At 40.4% G+C, this 17,040-nt stretch overlaps 1 protein-coding gene across 1 annotated transcript in view; it reads left to right on the top strand.

Moving 5' to 3' along the window:
• Window positions 1-17,040, top strand: part of NCAPD3 (non-SMC condensin II complex subunit D3) — a 70,906-nt gene that overhangs the window by 30,593 nt on the left and 23,273 nt on the right. Inside the window, 10 exon segments of the mRNA XM_033208130.1 lie at window positions 811-884; window positions 1,402-1,536; window positions 2,628-2,754; window positions 2,757-2,847; window positions 10,027-10,218; window positions 10,552-10,649; window positions 10,784-10,899; window positions 14,416-14,523; window positions 16,686-16,800; window positions 16,881-16,988. Coding sequence (XP_033064021.1) covers window positions 811-884; window positions 1,402-1,536; window positions 2,628-2,754; window positions 2,757-2,847; window positions 10,027-10,218; window positions 10,552-10,649; window positions 10,784-10,899; window positions 14,416-14,523; window positions 16,686-16,800; window positions 16,881-16,988 — 1,164 coding nt within the window.

Here is a 17,040-nt window from a genome sequence, read left to right as displayed (position 1 = left end):
CAGGGCTGGGCATGGTGGCTCACTCCTGTCATTTCACTGCTTTGGGCTCAGGGCTGGGCATGGTGGCTCACTCCTGTCATTTCACTGCTTTGGGCTCAGGGCTGGGCATGGTGGCTCACTCCTGTCATTTCACTGCTTTGGGTTCAGGGCTGGGCATGGTGGCTCACTCCTGTCATTTCACTGCTTTGGGAGGCTGAGGTGGGAGGATCACTTGAGGCTAAGAGTTCGAGACCAGCCTGATCAACACAGCACAATCCTGTCTCTGCAAAAAAATTAAAAAAAAAAAAATTAGTCTAGCATGGTGGCTCATGCCTGTAGTCCTAGCTACTTGGGAGGCTGAGGAGAGAGGATTACTTGAGTCCAGGAGTTTGATATTGCAGTGAGCTCTGATTGTACCACTGCACACCACCCTGGGCAACAGAATGAGACCCCCGTCTCTTATAAAAAAATGCCTTCAAGTCAAACATTTTAAAGCTGCTATTATATATTACCTCATCAAATCTTTAAAATAATCCTAAGGGTTAGAAACTCCTATTTGTAGCTAAACAAAATGGAAGAGATAAATTCAGAATTTTAGAGGTAGGGGCCAAGATTTAAAACCAAATTTTTAATATTCCAAAGTTTATATGCATTACAGTGAATACCTAATTATCCACATTTTCTTCTTTTTCCACACTCTAATTTCTTAAGATTTAAAACAAGCTAGTGAGTCTTTAAGAGGAGTGTATTTTCTGGGTATTGTGTGGCGAAATGTTAGCTGCTGTATGACTTTTCTCCGGCTGTGATGACCCTTTGGTATTCCCTCTACAGAAAGATGTGTCATGGCAATGCTGAGAAAGAGGATCAGGGATGAGAAGACCAACGTTAGGAAGTCTGCACTGCAGGTGTGAGTTTTCTCTGCACATTTTTTTTTTTTTTAAGCACTAAAAACTTGGAAATGCAAAGGGATATTTTTTAAACTCCTAGACCATATTCATTATTTAATTTGCTTTTCACTGAACTGTTAGTTGACCCTGATCCTGTTATATGTGAATTATAGATGAACTGGAAGATTATTTATTTTTAAGCTTTCCTACAGGGTTTCTGATTTTTTTAAGAACCACAAATTTATATCCTTAATTTGTTTAGAATAGGAATTCTTAACCTAGGGAGCATGCGTGGATTTTAATAGGTTCATAAAATTGTTTGTAAATATTTGTTTATATAAAATTTGTTTTTCTTTGAGAGAGGCCTTAGCAAATTGGATTCTGAAAAATGGGATGTTGTGAGGAGGAAGGTTGGATCCATGACCCTAAAATGTTAAGAACCACAAACTGAAAGGAAGTGCCCCTTTGTTAACAGTTGATCTTTCTGAGTTGGTTCTGTGCAGTCATCACTTCGTGTTGCATATGTGCCTTCTAGGTACTAGTGAGTGTTTTGAAACACTGTGATGTCTCAGGCATGAAGGAAGACCTGTCGATTCTGCAGGACCAGTGTCGGGACCCTGCGGTGTCTGTCCGGAAGCAGGCCCTCCAGTCTCTTACTGAACTCCTTATGGTGAGAGGCAGGCCATTAGATGTGTAATGCACGGTATTTTACATTAAAAGTAATTCCACGCAATAATTACCTGCTGCTAAATGTTAAGTTGACCTTTAAAAACTCTTAAGTCCACTGTAGAATTATACAACATAAGGGAGGAGGTATCTTTGAATTATGTATGATAAACTGTGCTTCCTATTAAACATAATTAGGAACTAATGCTAGCGATTGCCAATTGTTAGCCCTTTCTTCACTTTGTTTTTTATTTTTTTTGAGGCAGAGTCCTGCTGTGTTTCTCAGGCTGGAGTGCAGTGGCGCAATCTTGGCTCACTGCAACCTCTGCCTCTCGGGTTCAAGCAGCACTCCTGCCTCAGCCTCCTGAATCGCTGGGACTACAGGCAGGTGCTGCCATGCCTGGCTAATTTTTGTATTTTGTATTTTCAGTAGAGACAGGGTTTCACTGTTGGCCAGGCTGGTCTCGAACTCCTGACCGCAGGTGACCCGCCTGACTTGGCCTCTCAGAGTGCTGGGATTACAGGCGTGAGTGACTGCACCTGACCCTTTTCTTCACTTTAAATCTCACACAGAAAAATAAAATTTTAAGTTGATTTGGTTAAGCTGGAGGCCTAGACTAAATTTAGTCAATTAGGGTGTAGATAGATGGTATTGCCAGAAGAGCAGACTCACAAGTACTATATTTAATTTACTCTTGTCAGCTAGGTAGCATTTTAGTTGAATTTTAAAAGCATGTTTATTTCTTTATGTCATGATAGAAGGCATTAAGCAACGCATATTTTGACTTTTTCTGTCAGCATCTGTTCTAATTGCTCTTTGGGATATTTATTATTTGCTCTTGATTTTTAATGACCAAAAAAGTACTGATTTACTTCTACTAGTAAAATAGTGACTTTAATGTATAAGTTTAAAATTTTGGTTTGCACTGATTTACATTAAGCTGGCTTTGCTTTTGTATATTTTTTGATTTTTTTTTTCACTTGGTGGTCTATTTGCAGTTGAATGTGTGATTATTTTTAACATGTCAAAATGTTGATCACAACTTCCCTGACTTGTATCTAGACCTTCTTGTGTCGTAATCTTTCACTCCTAAGGCTCAGCCTAGATGCGTGCAGATCCAGACAGCCTGTCTGCGGGGCTTGGTCCCCGTGGTGATGGACTGTGAGAGCACTGTGCAGGAGAAGGCCCTGGAGTGCCTGGACCAGCTGCTGCTGCAGAACATCCGCATCACAGCCACTTTCACGCTGAGGACGACAGCCAGGTCCTCGCCTGGGCACTTCTTACCCTCCTCACCACGGAAAGCCAGGAACTGAGGTAGGTTAACTGTATGACCTGTGTTCCCTGTAGAAGAAGGCCATAAGACTTTGTATTAGTAAATTTCTCCTACTGGTCCTTGAAAAATCAGCTTTCCAGATTACTTAGTATATGTGAAAATTCAATATTGGTCTCTTTTTCCTTGACTTACTTCAAATCTCTTAGATATTTTTATCGACTGTATGTTTGTGACACCTTTTTGGTTACTTCCTGTGCATCCGTCTGACACTTTCCAGTTTCATGTTGGTATCTTAATATGTAATAGACAACACTGATGGAAATACATATTAAATTAGTATCACCTTTCCCCAATGCTGGTTATCATGAAGGAGGACTTCCTAGCTCCTACAAGTTAAACTGTTTTTAACACCTTATTGGATTAATTGACTTAACTAACGCTGCAGGGTTTCTCCCCTTTGATAACATTTATTGAACATACACTGTACAGTGAATATTGTGTTTAGGAGTTAGGACCTGTGATGGAGGAATCATCTTACAGTAGAAAGAGAATAGATTTAGTATCAAAAGATACCATTCTACGGCCTTGCAAAAATCACTTTCTCTGAGCCTTAGTTTCCTGATTTGTAAGAGGCAGCTGTTGTACTCCAGGATCTCTTCATAGCTCTTTAGGTATTACAACTTTGTGCCTGAAAAAGCGTGTTCATTCAGTGAAGGTTTTCTCAGTACAGGTTGAGCATCTGAAATCCAAAAATCTAAAATCCAAACAATGTTAGCATGATGCCACAGGTGGAAAATCTCACACCTGACCTCTTGAGATAGGTCACAGTCAAAATGCAGGCTCACAACATACAGCCTGTTCAGCATCCCCAAGTGAAAAATAAAATCACCTTCAGGCTGTGCATATAATGTGTATACGAGACTTTGGTCCCATCCCCAAGATATCTTACTAAGTATCTGCAAATATTTAAAATCCAAAACACTTCTGGTCCCAAGCATTTCAGATAAGTGATACTCAACCTGTATCTACTCCATGCTTTGCTGAGATTTCTAGAAGGGTGAGATTTAGCCAATAATAGAGTCTACTGCTTTTTCACTTTTCTTAGAGATACCTCCTTATACGTGCTCAATGTATTAATTCATGTTAACTTAATGAAAAGTAGTAGTCATTCTTTGCAGAAAAGCAGGAGAGGCCTTCTACAGCTCCTGAGAAGCTGTTGGGAGGTTTTAAAATTTATTTTTCTTTATTATAGCATGTCTTGAAAAGTACACAAACCATAAGGTCAGTAAATATCACAAGGAAAGTATACCTGTGTAACCACCATGCAATCTCTGTTTGTCATTGTAGGTGATAGCCACTTCTGCCCAAGTTGCCTAACACTTGAAAAAGAGTGGCCCAGAACTCATGTGCTGCACATTTTCTGAAATTACTCTTGACTTCTGATTTCATGGCAACTCTTCTTATTTTCTAATGTTGCTTAAAATTTTGTCTTCTTTTTGGTATTCGTTTATTTCAGAGGTCTTTAAGGAGACATTAAAACAAACAAAGAAACATGGGCTCGTTATGAAACCTGGAATCAGGTTGTGGATGGAACTGCTTAAGGAGATTATAAAATGAGTAAGAAAAAATGCAAGCTTAGAAGAGGAACCTTGCAGAAGATGTGCATTGAAGGCTTCAACAGTGGAAGATAGCCATGTTAAAAAGACTTAAAAAGTATGAAGAGGTAGAGGAACAACTATGAGAAAATGATTCAAATGGAAACAGGGAGTGAGGATTTCAAGCAAAACAAGTAGTCGACAATTCTAAATGTCTCAAAAACATTTCAAAAAAACTGTCTCAAAAAAAACATTTCAAAACTCATTCACATAATTCACATCAAGTTTAAATCTTACACCCAGCCAGATTATTCAACATATAGGGTAAAATAAAGCCATCCTGAGACTAGTGGAAAACCAAGGGTGTTTATTGCCACTACCCTCCACCAAAGGGCCATCTGTGAAGGATATACTTCAGGCCAGGCTATAATCCCAGCACTCTGGGAGGCTGAGGCGGGAGAACTGCTTAAGGCCAGGAGTTTGAGATCATCCCTGGCAATGTGGTGAGACCTTGTCTCTACAAAAAAAAAAAAAATAGCCATTTGTGGTGGCGCACGCCTGTAGTCCCAGCCACTTGGGAGGCTGTGGTGGGAGGATCCCTTTAGCCCAGGAGGCGGAGGCTGCAGTGAGCCATAATTGCACCACTGCACTCCAGGCTGGGTGACAGAGCAAGACCTTGTCTCAAAAAAATAAAACAAAAAGAATGTACCTCAGAAGGATGGAAACTGAATTCAGAAGGGAGGAATGGCATATGAGAAGGAAAGGTTGCTAAGAAATTGATAAACACATAGATAAATCTAAATTAAGCATAGCTATTACAAATCAGTAACAACAATGATACGAGGATGACTAATTGGGATGACTGAAAGCCAGGTGAAGCTAAAATATAAAATAGTATGTAGGATGAGCTGGAGGGTGCATTTACTTGCATTTCTAGCATTGGATAGGAGACTAGAGATGCTCATTAGTATTAAACTCGAGTCAACACTGCAGACAACCAGGGATGGTCGTATGTAACTTCTGAGCCAGCAGAAGGGAAGTAACACTGAAGAAAGTTCAGTGCAAGAAAAGGCAGAACAGAAGCGAAGTTAAAAAATGAGAAGGAAATAAAAAGCATGGTATATTGAAATCATAAAATAAAAGGGTGAATTAATCCAATAGGTCAGTAATCTCTATAAATGTCAATGACTTACATTTAACAGTTAGTGGACAAAATCTTTGGATATAAAAACCAAAATCCAACTACGTACTGTTTATAAGAGCCACACCTAAAATAAAACTACCAGAAATGCTGAAAGTAAGAAAAAGGTTACTAGAAAAATAATGCGAAAAGAAGGCTGTATCAGATAGAACAGAATTTAAAATACAGTCAAATAGAATTTAAGGAAAATATCATCAGTTGTAAAGAAAGTTACTTATAAAGGAATTATACCTAGAAGAGGTATGTGTTCCTAAAGAATACGTATAAAACTCCATGCCCGACAGAAGCACATATTTCTAAGTTTATGTGAACCATTTATAAAAATTGATTATGTACTATTTCATAGAGTCAGTCTTAAATATCAGCAATTCTATATTAACAGGATAATGTTCTCTGAGCATTATATAATAAGTAGTAGAGGAAAACCTCAAAAAAGAGTATTTGAAGAATTAAAAAAGATACTTCTAAATAACTCCAAGGTCAAAGACCAGTGAATTGGAAGATTTTTGGAACAATATGTGCCAAAACTGGTAGAATGCATTTAATGGAGTACTTAGGAGGAAATATGTAATGTTAAATGTGTATTAGAAAAGGAAAGGACTGAAAACTGATGAGCTAAAGGTTCAATTTAAGAAGTTACAAAAAGTCATTGAATAAACTTAAGGAAAAGAAATGCTAAAATTAAGCCTGGAAATTTAAAAACTGGGAAAGAAAAACTGAGTCTTTGAAAAGCCTAATGGAAAAGATAAACTTCTGCCAAGATACGACAAGAAAAAAGGTACAAATAAATAATATTAATGATGAAATGGGTGACACAACTACAAATGTCTTATTCAGTGTACATTCAAAACAGACTGTTCAGAATGTGTTAGTATTTTTTAAAGGGCATGGTTCTGTATAGGCATTTTTTAGTCTAAAGTTTTAATTGATATAGCTCTTTGTATTAATTTGCTAGGGCCACCATAACAAAACACCACAGAGCAGGTGGCTTGAATAACAGAAATTTATTTTCTCACAGTTGTGGAGGGTAGAAATTTGAGATCAAGGTGCCAGGACAGTGGATTTCTCCTGAGGCCTCTCTCCTTGGCTGTGTCCTCACACACATCCCTGGTGTCTCATTCTGTGTCAGCATTTCTTCTTACAAGGACACCCTTTGTGTCTGGAATTTATTCCTTTTGGTGAGTTCTTGGTCTTGCTGACTTCAAGAATAAAGCCGCGAACCTTCGCGGTGAGTGTTACAGCTCTTAAAGATGGTGTGTTCTGAGTTTGTTCCTTCAGATGTTCAGATGTGCCTGGAGTTTCTTCCTTTTGGTGGGTTCGTAGTCTCGCTGACTTCAGGAGTGAGGCCGCAGACCTTCGCAGTGAGTGTTACAGCTCTTAAAGGTGGCACGTCCAGAGTTGTTTGTTCCTCCTGGTGGGTTTGTGATCTCACTAACTTCAGGAATGGAGCCACATACCCTCGCGTTGAGTGTTACAGCTAATAAAGGCAGTGCAGACCCAAAGAGTGAGCAGCAGCAAGATTTATTGTGAAGAGCGAAAGAACCAAGCTTCCACAGCATGGAAGGTGACCCAAGCAGGTTGCTGCTGCTGGCTCGGGTGGCCAGCTTTTATTCCCTCATTTGGCCCCGCCTATGTCCTGCTGATTGGTCCATTTTACAGAGCGCTGATTGGTCCATTTTACAGAGTACTGACTGGTGCATTTACAATCCTTTAGCTAGACACAGCATGCTGATTGGTGCATTTACAATCCTTTAGCTAGACACAGTGCTGATTGGTGCGTTTTTACAGAGTGCTGATTGGTGCATTTACAATCCTTTAGCTAGACACAGCATGCTGAGCGGTACATTTTTACAGAGTGCTGATTGGTGCGTTTACAATCCTTTAGCTAGACAGAGTGCTGATTGGTGTGTTTTTACAGAGTGCTGATTGGTGCATTTATAATCCTTTAGCTAGACACAGAGTGCTGATTGGTACGTTTCCAATCCTCTAGCTAGACAGAAAAGTTCTCCAAGTCCCCACTTGATCCAGGAAGCTGGCTTCTTCTCTCACGTTGAACTTGGGTTAGGGCCCACCCTAACAGCCACATTTTAACTTCATCACCTCTGTAAAGGCCCTATAGGAGGGAGTGGGAGAGGTGATGAAAGCTGAGCCTGAGGTTTGGAGGAATTGGAAGAGGAAATAGTTGATTCAATTGAACAAACATATTTTGAGGACTTCATTTTCCAGGACTGGTTCAAAGTGCTGGAGATTCACAGAATAGTTCCGTGCACTTCCTCTACTCCAGATGGTCTGGTGAAATAGACAAAAGCAAGTCACAATTTTAGTGGAAAGGGAGCTACAGGAGAACAGAGGAAGGGCACATGGCATTTTGGTGATTATTTCTTCCTCTTTTTCCTCTTCCTGTCCTTCTTCTTTCTTCTTCTAGCTTAGGCTGGCTTCCCAGAAGTAGTGGCATGGGCAGAATATTTGTGAATGTGTAGGAATTAAGCAGCCAGAGTAGTGAGGGTTGCCAGGAAGGACATAGTCATGCGAAAGCTCAGGCCAGAAGGCTCTACCAAATCTCAGGAAAATGCCTAGATCAATAGGTGTGGAGAGCAGAGGTCAGGCAGGTCGAGGACGGAGGGAGTGATGGAAGCCCAGCTTCGACTTGGAATGCTTTATCACATCGCAGTTGGGAGCTCTTGGTAATGCATGAGGTCACCCAGAGTTAGGTTGGAGATAAGAGGACTAAGAATAGAGCTTTTCAAATCAGCAATTAGTTATTAGAAGACAGGAATTAGTTAAAGGAGATGAAAAGAGATCCAGCTGGTGGACCAGAGTCTCAGCGCAAAAGGAGTAGCCAGTAACCTCTGGTGGAGGCCATGGAGATGGGCCTGAAGCATGGCCGTTGGTTTTGGTACTAAGATTAGAGGTTAGTGTGTTGGGTCACAGTCTGCCCAGGTGGGGAATGGCTGTGGCCCTCGGCTGGGCTGGGAGGCTGGGTGGGAGTGGAGGGCTGGGAGTTGTCAAAGAGGAGCCAAGTTTAAGATTTCTGCAAGTTTTCTGAACTCTGCAAGTTCAGAGAATTTTTTCCCCATTCTGTTGGCTACATATAATGAACATTACTTAATATTTTATATAATTATTTTAAAATATTTGTTCATTGCTTATATCTTGTGGTATTTGGACATAAGTCAGACATAAATCATGTTGTAAGCTAACTGTAGTAAGATTCGACATCTGTGGATGGATTTTTAATAGCTGGTATATTAACAAAACTTCATTTATATGCATATGCTTATGATGGTATATAGATGTGTTTATTTTGTTATAGTTACCCTGTTCTGTATGCTCTGAGAATTTCCCTTTTAAAAACAATTTAATGAGGAATTCCCGATGTTTGCGTGTGTGTATGTATGTGTATGTGTTTTCCCAGAAGTCTTAAGAAAAATTAATCAAGAGAAGAAGTGTATTTTTCTCTTCATTTAAATATATAATATGGCATTGTCTCATGAGTCATGATCCCATTCAGTGACATGGGAAGAAGTAAAATAAGAGATAGTTCTAAAACAACAGTGACGGCCAGGCACAGTGGCTCACAACTATAATCTCAGTACTTTGGAAGGCCAAGACAGGAGGATGGCTTGAGCCCAGAAGTTCAAGACCAGTCTAGGCAACATAGCGAGACCCTGTCTCGAAAGAGAGATAGAGAGAAAAGAAAGAAAGAGAAGAAAGAAAGAGGGAAAGAAAGAGGGAAAAAGATTAGCCAGGGATGATGACCATGCCTGTAGTCTCAGCTACTCTGGAGGCTGAAGGAAGAGGATTGATTGAACCCAGGAGGTGGAAGCTACGCAGAGAGCTGTGATCATACTACTGTGATCCAGCTTGGGTGACGGAGTGTGACCCTGTCTCAAAAAATAGTAGTATAACACAAACACTTTAGTACATCAGAAGCACTGTTTGAAATATCTATTTCTGAGTGGTATTAAGTTATTGCATATTTTAGCTCATTTAACATCATATTTAATTGTTAGGTTGTCATTTACAATCCTTCCATTGAAAAAAGGACAGTGTTACTAATTTTTGTCACTATAACTGTATGAGCTCTGAATATATCTGTAACTGACCCCATGCAGTTATGTAGAAATTTTGGAGGAGAGGAGGAGAAGAGTCTCAAATGAATTGTGAAATTTTATTCTTTGCTTTAAGAAATATTTTATGAGGGGAAAAATGAATATAACTGATTATAGAATAATAAAAATTTAAAAGATACCTAGTTTTGTATCAGACATGCCACTAATTAGGAAAGTCTGTGAAAGTTTCATGTGCCACATGAGTCCTGGAGCAGCAGAAGTTGATAACCTTTCCATGAGGCGCTGATCTGAATTGTTTTGTATATTTACACTTGTAATTCTGCTTTTCTATCTTTTTTTTTTTTTTTCTAGCCGATATTTAAATAAGGCTTTTCATATCTGGTCCAAGAAAGAAAAATTCTCATCCACTTTTATAAACAATATAATATCTCACACTGGCACGGAACATTCGGCACCTGCCTGGATGCTGCTTTCCAAGATTGCTGGCTCCTCACCCAGGCTGGACTACAGCAGAGTAATACAGTCCTGGGAGAAAATCAGCAGGTTTGTATCTTCTGATTTGACCACTAATGACACTGAAGAGTCTTAGAAACAAAGCCCAAGGCTTAAGGCAGTGGGCCTTTTTCATAGCTATTCATATACAGAGACCTTCTGTTTGAAACCTGGTATAAAAACAAGCATGAAAAAATAAGAATCATGTTTATCCCATTTCCCCTTGTCCAAGTACAGTAAGTGCCTTGATGTTCCCACCGCTTGACTCCTAAGCCATGCTACCTATCCTGCTTCCTCCAGTGTTGATAATCCAGAAGAAAGGCCTTTGTTGGCAGCAGTGTTTAACTTGCTTCTCCCTTGATATTTCTCCTGCCCTTTCTCTAGTCAGCAGAATCCCAATTCAAACACCTTAGGACATATTCTGTGTGTGATTGGGCATATTGCAAAGCATCTTCCTAAGAGCACCCGGGACAAAGTGACTGGTGAGTGTCTGCTGGAGAGTCTTACTTGAAAATGCATTGCTGTTCATTTCAGGGGTGTGTGTGTGTGTGGGTGTGTGTGTATACCTGAATATATTTAAGCAGTTGAACTTCAGGGGTTTTGACCTCCCTCACAGATGCTGTCAAGCGTAAGCTGAATGGATTCCAGTGGTCTCTAGAAGTGATCAGTTCAGCTGTCGACGCTTTGCAGAGGCTTTGCAGAGCATCTGCAGACACACCAGCAGAGGAGCAGGTATGGCCAGACTTCCCCTGATATGTTTCTGACTTGTTTGTGCTTAGGGTGTTACTGTGTTTTGAAGTTTGAGGAGCATGTTCTGTAAATAAGAGGACATGTAAGGATGTCCCCAGCAGCTATTGCCGCGACAAGGCAAGGTTTACAGAACTGACAATTGACATTCCCCAAGAAGATTTAGCTGCTGAAGAGAAATGACTCCCTTAGATGATCACCACCTTGATCGCAGGGACAAGTGTCTTTAGGTAGGCACTCCTGTTGATTGTCTGTCATTTCCTGGTGAGAATTCTGCAAGGTTATCTTTCTCCTTGACTTCCACTCTCATTCCAAGAACATTTATAGGCAATTTTCCACTTAAGCAGGAAGTTCCCTCCAGAACAGTTTTCTGACCTTTTGGTAAATCATAATCTTGGACATGCCTGTCCTGTTACTATGAGGTTACACTACTCAAATATCTCTTGTTGGTATCATGTCCCCAAAGTTGCCTACAGCCCGCAGCTAATGTTTTTATATATGCATAAACACAAATCCAAATCAGCGATTTATATGAGGCAGAGAGTTACTTTGATTCCTTAAAAGGTATGCATACCAGTAACTCTGAAGAAATGATTTTATTACCATATATTTATTCTGTTTTTATCAGGAGATACACTCTTAGTACCAATCCTAATGAAAAAATTTAGAGCTGGGGTTATTAATAATGGCTACAGAAAACAAAAATTAAATAATTGCTGGAATAGATTTAAGTTTTCCAGAATAAAAGAAGATGATGGCTTCAGCTGATCTCCCCAACTACCTTCCTATGCTTCCTTTTCTTGACCAAGTTCATAAGAGAAAACCCTTCCTTAAGATGTTACATTTTCTACTTCTGACAGATCAATTAAAACAATGAGTGTAACTTTTTTGCTTGGGACTTAAGACTGTTGACCTATTTCTTATGAAATGATGTCTGGTGTTTTTTTGGTATCTATCTTTAGGCTCTTTTATTGGTGAAAGGGATACTTGCATTATTTGATTTTTCTAACCCTTTTTCTCAAGACCCAAGAAATTATATGAAAAACTTTTATTTTTATTTTTGAGATGGAGTCTTGCCCTGTCCCCCAGGCTGGAGTACAGTGGCGCAATCTCAGCTCACCACAACCTCCGCCTCCTAGGTTCGAGCAAGTCTTGTGCCTCAGCCTCCTGAGTAGCTGGGATTACAGGCAGATGCCATCAGGCCCAGCTAATTTTTGTATTTTTAGTAGAGACAGGGTTTTACCATGCTGGCCAGACTGGTCTCAAATTCCTGATCTCAAGTGATCGCCTGCTTCAGCCTCCCAAAGTGCTAGGATTACAGGCATGGTAAGACTGAGGAAAGAGTGATCAGGGAGGAATTTACGTAACAGATTATGAAACTGCAAGTCTTCCAGGCTCAGGTACACAACTTACTACCGGCAGAACTGGGACTAGAACTAAGGCCTCTGACTTTTTCCTAATTTTCTTTTCACCAGCACTGGTTGGAAAAAGAATCATGTGTACAGCGCGCAGTCAGGGCCTAGGAAGTCATCTGCCGCTTGCTGCTGGCCCAGGGCCATTAGGACGGTGGTTACATTGTCATGAGAGCCTATGAGGAAGGCAAGGAACTGTCTTCAGGTTAGACACTGAGAGCTGGAAACAGGTGGGGTTACTACTGCATTAGCAAAGACTGCCACGGTGTTAATCTGCCGACACAGCCTCACGGTTTTAATCTGCCGACACAGCCTCACTTGGTGGTTGACAGGAGCAAGGCCCTGAGATTTTCTGGAATGTTAGGATATTTTCAATCCATGTGACCCACTTGTTTCCTCTAAACACACTTCTCCTTTTCTTTTCTCTGTGAATGAATATCATTTATTTTACTGAGAGCAACAGATTACCCAAAGATATAGCTCAGCAGCAGTATATATACAAAAGGACTGTGTCTTTGGGCATTTTTGTTATGTGTTTTGTGGCTGTCATTAAAAAATTGATGAGATCTTGGACTGTATTAGTAGAAATAGTGTCTAGAACAAGAGGAGCAGTGGTCCTGTGTCCTGGCTAAATCTAAGTTGACACATTCTGTAATTCAGTGTCAGTGACAAATTTACAGAGAAGTGTTGATGAAATTGAATATAACTAGAGGACAGCAGCTACATAAGGGCATCACAAAGCACGTTGCGTAAGGAACTGCAGAAGGCCTGGAGTCTTTAGCGTGGAGAAGGGAGGGGTTGGGGACGGGAGGCTGCCTAGCTAAATTCAAATTTATGAAGGACTTTCAAATAAAAGAACTGGATTTATTTGGTATTCCCAGACAACCTATCTGGACCAATGAATGGAAATTATAAATTTTGGTGACTGAAGAGAAAACTTACTGAGGTCTGCCTAAAATGGAGGGCTTGTCCCAGAGCATGTCCCTTGTTATTAGAGGTATTCAGGAGAAGCTGGACAAGAACTTGGAACAAGCTGCCATGTGGAGAGAATGCCAGGATTGGGTGGCCTTGTCGGCTTTCCCAGATTCTGTGATCCCGAAACTTACTAGTCATACTACCCAGGTTCTGGCCTCATCGGGATCAAGCATAAGAATTGCAGAAACTCTGTGGGCCAATGTTGTGGTCCAGGTTGTGCAATCTGTTAAAATTTTAAGTGTAATAGTTATTGAAAAAGTAATAAAGGCAATAGTTTCAAGACACATTAGGGCAAGTCAGGCTAAAAGCATTGCTCGTAGTGCCAGGCTGTGGACTGCTAGGCAGTGAATAATGGTTAACACAGGTCCCTTCCTAAGGCACTGCAGAGGAGTAGGGTGGGTGTATGCCCATCAGCAGATAATTTCAGCAGAAGGTAATCATTCCTAAAATAAAAATCGGCATCGGGTAACATGGAAGCAAGGGGATGAAGCACTTAGCTCAACCTAGGTGTTTTGTAATGGTTTCCTGCAGAAAATGAGGTCCAAGAATTCTAGAATGTTGTTGGGAGCTCTCTCTCCCTTCACGTAGAGGAACAGTCCAATGTGCACTAGAGGTGACCCCTTGAAGTTATTGTAATCAGTAAGAGACATGGAAAACTTGTCCCTAATGAATAAATTTCAGAAGAATAGCAACTCTTTATTTTATGTCTTTAAAAAATTAAAAATGTTTATCACGGTAGTTAATTCATCATCTGTATATGCCAGCAAAACTACAACTTATTTCCGTATTTTTGGAGGAGCACTACTATTATAGATCTCTTATAAATTACTGCTTGGGGTCATTGTAAATATTTGGCCTTTTGCTCTTATAGGGCAAATGTAGAAAGAAAGATGATATATACACTGTTGTTTGTAAATTCCACTGAGCCAGAACTCATGGCTGGATTTCTGAATGCATGTCATTGTGGTTTGGGCAACTTGTGGGAAAGAGGAAGGATAGAAAGCACCCTACAGCCTGTCCATGTGAAGATCAGTTTCTTCTGAGAACATGGTGTTTCGTGGGTCGTCTGGGAGATGGGCGGGGCCCTTCAGAGATGACTTTTAACTTGCCGTAGGAATTGCTGAAGCAGGTGTGTGGGGATGTCCTCGCCACCTGTGAGCACCGCCTCTCCAACATCGTTCTGAAGGAGAATGGAACAGGGAATATGGACGAAGACCTGTTGGTAAGTGACTGCTTTTCCTGAACATTCTTTACGCTTCCATTTTATCAGTGAGGTTTTGTTAAAGATGACTTTGTAATGTACACTTTAAATGCTTTTAACAAAAGGGCTGTCTTAGCCTAGAGCTTACTCTCTCTTTTTAGAAGATATTTTTTGATAACCTATTCATTTGTTTCTTATATACTTATTATCGGAGGGGGAAACTCAGTGGTATACACTTCATCTCGTTCAATCTTAGGAGAAGCCTGATTTCAGTAGGGAAAACACTGTGTGTTGTAAGGTTGGTATAGTCAAGCTTAGAAATACAAGGTAAGAAATAATAATGTGAGTGTACTCTTTTCGGTTTGTGTGTTTGCTTTTTAAAAGATTTAACATGTCTTCTGGGCAGTTTGAGCAGCTGACAGTAGAGCGGGGAACAGTGCTGAGCAATTGCAAAGTAACGGCTGAAATAAAGATTTGACAGTTCAAAACACAGATGACCTTGGAGCCCCAAGATTGTTTTCCATGGCACCCCTGCTTTAGAAACTGTGAACAGTGCGAGAGATTCCTGTGAGCCAGGACGGGACAGTTGGCTGATTTCAGTAATTCTGGTTCCAACATCTGACTCTGTCCAGTAAAGGAAATAATGAGCTGCTTTTTGATGCCATTCAGTACAGGTCATCATTTAACCAAAACTGGCCGTTTTTCTCATGTATTTAAATTAGTAGAGCACATCTTTTCTGTGGTCAGTTTCTGCTTGTTAGCCTAGCTCTCCTCGTTCCCAGTGATCACAGACCAAGTGTAGATTTGTGAAAAGTGAAGACCGTTGCGCCTGAGGCACTGCTGTGCACGTGTTCAGTGACAGAAAGCCTCAGTGTGGGAACTGGATGCTTTAGGTAAGAGGGCCGGAGAGTGTAGCACAGGCTTGGCCCAGGGTTTCTGGAGGTCTCTTCTCACTCCTGCCCACACTAAGAAAGATGCTCACTGTGGTTAGTGAGTCCTGTCCCCACCCCCCTCCCCCACATGTTTTTCAACTGTTAACCGTGTCATCAAAATCTACTCTTCAGTCAAAATATATATGAAGAGGTTTTGCCCTATATACATAGTTTCATTCTTGCGTCTTTAAATAGAATTTAATTATTTTTTAATGAAGAGATAACGGTATTTCAAGATTCTTTTAAACTCATATACTTTGTTATTGGCTTTCTTACCCTAGTATAAGCTTTTATTTGACATTTTACTATTCAGCATCATCCCTCCATTTGGGGCATAAATTAAAAGAGAACAGTGTTACTTAGTTGTTAAACTGAATGTTATGAATAAACAGCATGGCAGCCGGGAGTAGGTTTTGAATGGGGTCTACATGGACAAATAATCTGGAGGGCAACTTGAAAATATGTTTCAGAATGTGAAATAGCGTAACACACTCTTTACCCTGGATTTTACTTCTGAGGAAAATATGTTTCAGAATGTGAAATGGCGTAATGCACTCTTTACCCTGGATTTTACTTCTGAGGAAAGAGAACAGTGTCTAAGGATACACAGGTGTTGACCAGAGCAGATCGAAACTTTAGCAAAGCGAAACAGCGTCGGTGTTCGTTCATACTGAAGTAGTGCAGTGAGTTAGGATGACAGTCCTCGTTTTAAAATGGCACATACTTATGTAGTCATTAAAGACGTGTGTCCTATCTGTTGACATGAAATGATGCCTAATATTCAAAGTAATCATTGCAGACTTCAAAATACTCTAATTGGTAAGTGTATAAGAAAAGTAAACATAAAGCCATGTGACCATAGAAATACTTTGAAAAAGTTCTACACAAAAACCATAATGATGTCTCTGGGTGGTAGGATTAGAGGTAGGTGATTCTGTGCCCCAGTTTACCCACAGTAACCCTGGTGTACACCTGTTTTTCACAATATAATTATTAATAGCACCCCCTTTTACTTGCAGATTTGTCTAGATTTAGGTGATAAAATTATATGGTTGCCCTAATTTTGGGTAAGTTTCATTACGTAGTGACTTGCATTTTTACAATAGCCAGGTATTTTTATGAAACAAAAAAATAGTAACACTGTTTTAAATTTGGGGGATAAAGGAAATACTCCATTGACATGTCCTTAATCTAGCTAGAGTTCACTTTTCTTTTGCCTTATTTTTACTGTAAAACCAATTATCTTTGTAGGTGAAGTACATTTTTACATTAGGGGATATAGCCCAGCTGTGTCCAGCCAGGGTGGAGAAGCGCGTCTTCCTTCTGATTCAGTCCGTCCTGGCTTCGCCTGCTGATGCTGACCATTGTAAGGCATTTGAAATCATACTCTGTACCATGCATGCCGGTTCAAGGTTCTGTCAGTGACTTTCTCTCCCTTCCTTGCAGTGCCATCATCTCAAGGCAGCAGTGCTGCCCCAGCCTCTCAGCCACCCTCCCAGGTCAGAGGTTCCGTCATGCCCTCTGTGATTAGAGCACATGCCATCATTACCTTAGGTAAGAAAAACATGGGAGAATAGGGCTTGACATCAAGTTCTCTGTGTAGCTG

This window comes from Trachypithecus francoisi, unplaced genomic scaffold (genome assembly GCF_009764315.1).
Source record: "Trachypithecus francoisi isolate TF-2019V2 unplaced genomic scaffold, Tfra_2.0 Lachesis_group8, whole genome shotgun sequence".
Lineage (NCBI taxonomy): Eukaryota > Metazoa > Chordata > Mammalia > Primates > Cercopithecidae > Trachypithecus > Trachypithecus francoisi.
Note: the sequence above shows the minus strand (reverse complement) of the source record. Positions and strands in the feature narration are given on the sequence as shown.